Raw genomic sequence first — 7823 nt, forward strand, 5'->3', positions numbered from 1 at the left:
ATCTCACATGCCAGTAAAGTAATGCTCAAAATTCTCCAGGCCAGGCTTCAGCAATACGTGAACCATGAACTTCCAGATGTTCAACCTGGTTTTAGAAAAGGCATAGGAACCAGAGATCAAATTGCCAACATCCACTGGATCATTGAAAAAGTGAGAGAGTTCCAGAAAAACATCTATTTCTGCTTTATTGACTATGCCAAAACTTTTGACTGTGTGGATCACTCATAATAAACTGTGGAAAATTCTGAAAGAGATGGGAATACCAGACTACCTGACCTGTTTCTTGAGAAACCTGTGTGCAGGTCAGAAAGCAACAGTTAGAACTGGACATAGAACAACAGATTGGTTCCAAATAGGAAAAGGAGTACATCAAGGCTGTATATTGTCACCCTGCTTATTTAACGTCTATGCAGAGTACATCATGAGAAACTCTGGGCTGGATGAAGCACAAGCTGGAATCAAGATTGCTGGGAGAAATATCAATAACCTCAGGTATGCAGATAACACCACGCTTATGGCAGAAAGTGAAGAGGAACTAAAAACCTTCTTGATGAAAGTGAAAAAGGAAAGTGAAAAAGTTGGTTTAAAGCTCAACATTCAGAAATCTAAGATCATGGCATCTGGTTCCATCACTTCATGGGAAATAGATGGGGAAACAGTGGAAACAGTATCAGACTTTATTTTTTAGGCTCCAAAATCACTGCAGATGGTGACTGCAGCCATGAAATTAAAAGACAACCAACGTAGATAGCATACTAAAAAGCAGAGATATTACTTTGCCAACAAAGGTCCATCTAGTCAAGGCTATGGTTTTTCCAGTGGTTATGTATGGATGTGAGAGTTGGACTGTGAAGAAGGCTGAGCACCGAAGAATTGATGCTTTTGAACTGTGGTGTTGGGGAAGACTCTTGAGAGTCCCTTGGACTGCAAGGAGATCCAACCAGTCCATCCTAAAGGAGACCAGTTCTGGGTGTTCATTGGAAGGACTGATGCTGAGGCTGAAACTCCAGTACTTCGGCCACCTCATGTGAAGAGTTGACTCGTTGGAAACAACCCTGATGCTGGGAGGGATTGGGGGCAGGAGGAGAAGGGGATGACAGAGGATGAGATGGCTGGATGGCATCACTGACTTGACGCACATGAGTTTGGGTGAACTCTGGGAGTTGCTGATGGACAGGGAGGCCTGGCATGCTGAGATTCATGGGATCGCAAAGAGTCGGACATGACTGAGTAACTGAACTGAACTGAACTCTGCATGTAAGTTAAATAACTAGGGTGACAATATACAGCCTTAATGTACTCCTTTCCAAATTTGGAACCAGTCTGTTGTTCCATGTCCATTTCTAACTGTTGCTTCTTGACCTGCATACAGGTTGCTCAGGAGGCCGGTAAGGTGGTCTGGTATTCCTTCTCTTTAAGAACTTCCCACAGTTTGTTGTGATCCACACAGTCATAGACTTTAGAATAATCAATGAAGCAGAAGTAGATTTTTTTTTTTTTAATTCTCTTGCTTTTTCTATGATCCAGTAAATGTTAGCAATTTGATCTCTGGTTCCTCTGCCTTTTCTAAATCCAGCTTGTACATCAAAGCTTTCAGTTCACATATTGCTGAAGTCTAGCTTGATGGATTTTGAGCATAATCTTGCTAGCATGTGAAATGAGTGCAATTGTATGGTAATTTGAACATTCTTTGACATTGCCTTTCTTTGGGATTGAAATGAAAACTGACCTTTTCCAGTCCTGTGGCCACTGCTGAGCTTTCCAAATTTGCTCACATATTGAGTGCAGTACTTTCACAGCATCATCTTTTAGGATTTGAAATAGCTCAACTGGAATTCCGGAGAAGGCAATGGCACCCCACTCCAGTACTCTTGCCTGGAAAATCCCATGGATGGAGGAGCCTGGAAGGCTGCAGTCCATGGGGTCGCTGAGGGTCAGACACGACTGAGCGACTTCACTTTCACTTTTCACTTTCATGCTTTGGAGAAGGAAATGGCAACCCATTCTGGTGTTCTTGCCTGGGGAATCCCAAGGACGGGGCAGCCTGGTGGGCTGCCGTCTATGGGGTCGCACAGAGTCAGACACGACTGAAGTGACTCAGCAACAGCAGCAGCAACTGGAATTCCATCACTTCCACTAGCCTTGTTCATAGTAATGCTTCCTAAGGCCCACTTGACTTCACACTCCAGAATGCCTGTCTTTTAGGAGCTATTTTGTACAGTTCTTCTGTATTTTCTTCCCACCTCTTCTTAATATCTTCTGCTTCTGTTAGGTCCTTGCCGTTTTTGTCCTTTATTATGCTTCTCTTTGCATGAAATGTTCCCCTGGTATCTCCAATTTTCTTATAGACATCTCTAGTCTTTCCCATTCTGTTTTTTCCCCTCTATTTCTTTTCATTGTTCACTTTAGAAGGCTTTCTTCTCTCTCCTTGCTATTCTCAGGAACTCTGCATTGAGTTGCAAATATCTTTCCATTTTCCTTTGCTTTTCTTTTCTCTTCTTTTCTCAGCTATTTGTAAGAACTTCTCAGACAACCACTTTGCCTTCTTGCATTTCTTTTTCTTGGGGATGATTTTGGTCACCACCTCTTCTACAATGTTACAAACCTCTGTCTGGAGTTCTTCAGGCACCCTGTCTACCAGATTTAGTCACTTGAATCTATTTGTCACCTCCACTGTATAATCATAAGGGATTTAATGTAGGTCATACCTGAATAGGCTACTGGTTTTCCCTACTTACCTTGATTTGAGCCTGAATTTTGCAATAAGGAACTGATGATCTGAGCTACAGTTAGCTCCAGGCCTGCTTTTGCTGACTGTATTAGAGCTTCTCCATCTTTGACGGTAAAGGATATAATCAATCTGATTTCAGTAGTGACCATCTGGTGATGTCCATGTGTAGAGTTGTCTCGTGTTGTTGGAAGAGGGTGTTTGCTATGACCAATGTGTTCTCTTGGCAAAACTTTGTTAGCTTTTGCCCTGCTTCATTTTGTACTCTAAGGCGAAACTTGCTTGTTATTCCAGGTATCTGTCGATTTTCTACTTTTGTATTCCAGTCCCCTATAATGAAAAGGACATCTTTCTTTGGCATTAGTTTTAAAAGGTCTTGTGAGTCTTCATAGAATCATTCAACTTCATCTTCTTCAGCATTAGTGGTTGGGGCATGAAAGTGAAAGTGGAAGTTGCTCAGTCACGTCCAACTCTTTGTGATCCTATGGACTGTATAGTCCACGGAATTCTCCAGGCAAGAATACTGAACTGAGTTGTCATGCACCTCCTACAGGAATCTTCCCAACCCAGGGAACAAACCTAGGTCTCCCACATCACAGGCAGATTCTTTACCAGCTGAGCCACAAAGGAATACTGGAGTGGGTAGCCTATCCCTCCTCCAGTGGATCTTCCTGACCCAGGAATCAAACCAGGGTCTCCTGCATTACAGGCAGATTCTTTACTGAGCTACTGGGGCATAGAGTTGGATTTCTGTGATGTTGAATGGTTTGCCTTAGAAACGAACCAAGATCATTCTGTCATTTTTGAGATTGCAGCCATTTTGAGTACTGCATTTTGGACTCTTTTGTTGCCTATGAGGGATACTCCTTTTTTTGTAAGGGATTCTTGCCCACAGCTATATATATAATGATCATCTGAATTAAATTCACCCATTCCCATCCATTTTAGTTCACTGATTCCTAAAATGTGGATGTTTGTTCTTGCCATCTCCTGTTTGACCACATCCAATTTACCTTGATTCATGGACCTTACAGGTTCCTTTGCAATATTATTCTTTACAGTGTTGGACTTTACTTTCACCATCAGACAAACACAACTGTGTGTCATTTCTGCTCTGGCTCAGCCTCTTCATTCTTTCTGTAGCTATTTCTCTGCTCTGCTCCAGTAGCATATTGCACACCTATCGACCGTAGGTGGGGGTGGGGGAGCTCATCTTTCAGTGTCATATCTTTTTACCTTTTTATACTGTTCATGGAGTTCTCAAGGCAAGAATACTGAAGTGGTTTGCCATTCCCTTCTCCAGTGGACCACATTTTGTGAGGCCCTAACTAGCAGGGACATGCCTTCACCACTCCATGTAGCTGGACAATATGCCCAGTGCCCTGGTAGTCCCACAGCTGGTGCTCGTTGAGTGTGTAAACCTTCACTGGCTGTTGGGTGTTGGTCAGTGTGCGGCCTAGGATGGTGGCAAAGGCCCTGCTGGAGTGGCTGGGAAGGGAGTCCAGGGAGGCTGGAGCTTCCCAGCCTCTTTGCTGCTGCTGGCCACCCTAGGGCCTATCTTCTACCCAGTAATCGCTGTCTGCCCTGGAGCTGATCTGCCACCCAGGAGTGGAGGGCCTCTCAGCCTCAAGAAAATGCAAATCAAAGCCAGGATGAGATACTGATTCATACTTACTCGGTTCAGTTCGGTTCAGTTGCTCAGTCATGTCTGACTCTTTGCAATCCCATGGACTACAACACGCCAGGTTTCCCTGTCCATCACCATCTCCCAGAGCTTGCTCAAACTCATGTCCATCGAGTCAGTGATGCCATCCAACCATCTCATCCTCTGTCGTCCCCTTCTCCTCCCACCTTCAACCTTTCCAGCATCAGGGTCTTTTCTAGTGAGTCAGTTCTTTGCATCAAGTGGTCAAAGTATTGGAGTTTCAGCTTCAGCATCCAATTCATTCACCTTCCAATGAATATTCAGGACTGGTTTCCTTTAGGATAAACTGGTTGGATCTCCTTGCAGTGCAGGGGACTCTCCAGAGTCTTCTCCAACACCACAGTTCAAAAGCATCAATTCTTCGGTGCTCAGCTTTCTTTACAGTTCAACTGTCACATTCACACATGACTACTGGAGAAACTATAGCTTTGACTAGATGGACCTTTGTTGGCAAAGTAATGTCTCTGCTTTTTAATATGCTGTGTAGATTGGTCATAGATTTTCTTGCAAGGAGCAAGTATCTTTTAATTTCATGGCTGTAGTTACCATCTGCAGTGATTTTGGAGCCCAAGAAAATAGTTTGTCACTGTCTCCATTGTTTCCCCATCTATTTCCCATGAAGCGATGGGACTGGATGCCATGATCTTTGTTTTTTGAATGTTGAGTTTTAAGCCAGCTTTTTCACTCTCCTCTTTCACTTTCATAAAGAGGCTCTTTAGTTCCTCTTTGCTTTCTGCCTTAAGCATGGTGCCATCTGCATATCTAAAGTTACTGATCTTTCTCCCAGCAATCTTGATTCCAGCTTGTGATTCATCCAGCCTGGCATTTCGCATGATGTACTCTGCATATAAGTTAAATAAGCAGGGTATCAATATACAGCCTTGATGTACTCCTTTCCCAATTTGAAACCAGTCCATTTTTCCATGTCCAGTTCTAACTGTTGCTTCTTGTCCTGCATACAGGGTTCTCAGGAGGCAGGTAAGGTGGTCTGGTATTCCCACCTCTTGAAGAATTTTCCATAGTTTGTTGTGATCCACACAATCAAAGGCTTTAGTGTAGTCAATGAAGCAGAAAGAAGTGAGTGCCAGGGACTGAGAGGAGTGGGGATTGTGGAGTTAATGTTTAATGGGTACAGTTTCTGTTTGGTTTCACAACATTGTGAGTATAAGTGCTGCCACTGAATTCTGTACTTAGAGTGATTAATATTGAAAATTTTATGCTGTACACATTTCACTACAATTGAAAATAATGTAATATGCCAAAAAACGTTGACTAGGATGCTTTAAGTAGGTGAATTGTATCATATGTGAATTATATCAACAATAAAGCTTTTTCAAAAAGCAATCAATTTTTTACATTTTTGTGTGAAGACAGAATATATATATATATATATATGTATGTATGTATTTAAAGATAACAGAAGCCCTCCTTGAAAGTAATTTAGTTAGGATCATTTATTGGATGGGGAAAAAATGAACACAACGAAAGCTAGGAACAGAGACCCCCAAGATGTGGGTCTCACCCCCACCCCAAGTGGCACCGTCTGTGGTCCCAGTCAAGTTTGCAGAGGCGAGACCCACGTGGGAGATGGACTCTGTATAAAATCAGGACTAGAAGCACGTCACTTCGTCTTGTCTGCCTTTGTGGATCTGGTAGCTGGTCAAGGCCACTGGCTTGTTCTCCTGTGGAAGGCTTTCAAACACTTGAATGTGCACGAAGTCATCATCCATTTGAACCTTGGTGAAGAAGGTCCTCCCAGCAACCCCTTGGCTTTTGAACTCCACAGCGTTGAACACCAGGAACTTCTTGTTTTCCTTCTCTTCCAGCGGAGACTTCACTTTGTCAGCAATGGCCTGGATCTCAGCCGTGGCCAGCTGCTTGGTGGGGGGCACACCACACATCATCTCAGTGGTGGGTCCGTGGACACCAGGAGGTGGTCATGGAGCGGCAGTCATGCTGCACCAGCGGTTGCGCAGGAGCAGCGGACACTCGCAGGAATTTTATGTGCATTTTATTGTACATAAATTATACTCAATAAAGCAGCTAACAAAACTAAGTATGAATTACTTTGATAAAAATAAAAATTAAATTTTAAGAAAAAAATTATTTCTCAATCATTGAACAGTACAGATTTAATACAGAGGGAAACAAAGCTTCCCGCTGTGTCCCTGCTGCCCTGAGATGCATTCATTCAAATGCGAATCAAATGCCTATCACTTAGCATATACCAGGTGAGCTGTGACCTGAACACATGCCTCAGTTTATCTCACTGGCCTTAGGAAGCAAGCAGTGAGACACTGAGATGCAAGAAAACAGAAACGGGACCCATAAAATGGAATAACAATAATGTCTGCTTCAAAGGATTAATATAAGTATCTTAGAAAAGGCTTAGCAGTATCGGGCATGCAGAAAGGGCTAGATACACATCAGCTACTTAGGGGGGACCATGGTCCCAGTAAGGGACACATGGTCGTTGCCTGGACCTTTGACACATAGCAAGAGGGGAGACCCTGCGTCAGGAGAGAAAGGTGAGGGCAGAGACCAGGCCTGGAGGCTAGCAGTGACCTTGGTGCGCCTCTTGGTCCCTGAGAAGGTCTGGGGTCATGGCAGGTAAGTAATCTGGGAGGGGTACGCAGTGCCGGGAAGAGACATAGGAGCTGGTCCTGGGACCTTGGCTGAGCCCAAAGTGGAGACCAGGGGCCCCATGACCATACCGAATTACAGTACTAATACTTTATTCAGCCCCATTCCAAGACTGGGGGTATCCATGTCTTTACCTGGAAAAAATAGTGGGAGCTACTCGGTGAGGCAGTGAGGAAATGGAAGAGGAAAAAGGGGCTCATATTCCCCACCTTGTCCTCAGCCTCCCCATGGCATAGTGCTCTAGGGTCTGCCCACCCCCTCAACCCCAGGGACCCAGCCCACGCCCCTTCTGCCCTCTCAGATCCGTCCATCCCACCAGGCCCGCCCCCTTGCCCCGCTTGGACAGCCTGGCTGGGCTATGAATAGCACATGGCCCTTTTCCTTTCCAAATATAAAATGTTTGCTTTCAATCAGGGGCGTCTGGGGAAATGGAAATTATAGGATTGGAGAGTGTCCTTGGGTAAAGAAATACCTCGAATGCCGAAACCTCGCAGGGCCTCTGATTAGGGCTGGAATAATTCCTGCTGTAATATAAACAATCCTCGCTCGGCTAATGGGGGGCGGGGGAGCGGGGCCAGAAAATAGGGGCACATGCTGCCTCTTTGTTCTCTCCCCTCCCAGCATGCCTGTGTGGCTGGGCCAGGGCTCGGGGTCCAGAGCAGACAGCTTGAGAGCCTCAGGGCATCAGAAGCCTCGGCTTCTGGGGTGCTGAGGGCCCATGGGTGGAACCCTGCCCCAGGGTCCCCT

At 44.8% G+C, this 7823-nt stretch overlaps 1 protein-coding gene across 1 annotated transcript; it reads right to left on the reverse strand.

The window, feature by feature from the left end:
• Nucleotides 1-6043: 6043 nt before the first annotated feature.
• On the reverse strand, nucleotides 6044-6337 carry LOC104985736 (cystatin-B-like). Its single transcript, XM_010836059.1, has one exon. The coding sequence runs from the start codon at nucleotides 6335-6337 to the stop codon at nucleotides 6044-6046; it is 294 nt and encodes a 97-aa protein (XP_010834361.1).
• Between the last annotated feature and the right edge of the window lie 1486 nt (nucleotides 6338-7823).

This window comes from Bison bison, unplaced genomic scaffold, assembly GCF_000754665.1.
Source record: "Bison bison bison isolate TAMUID 2011002044 unplaced genomic scaffold, Bison_UMD1.0 scf7180017864057, whole genome shotgun sequence".
NCBI lineage: Eukaryota > Metazoa > Chordata > Mammalia > Artiodactyla > Bovidae > Bison > Bison bison.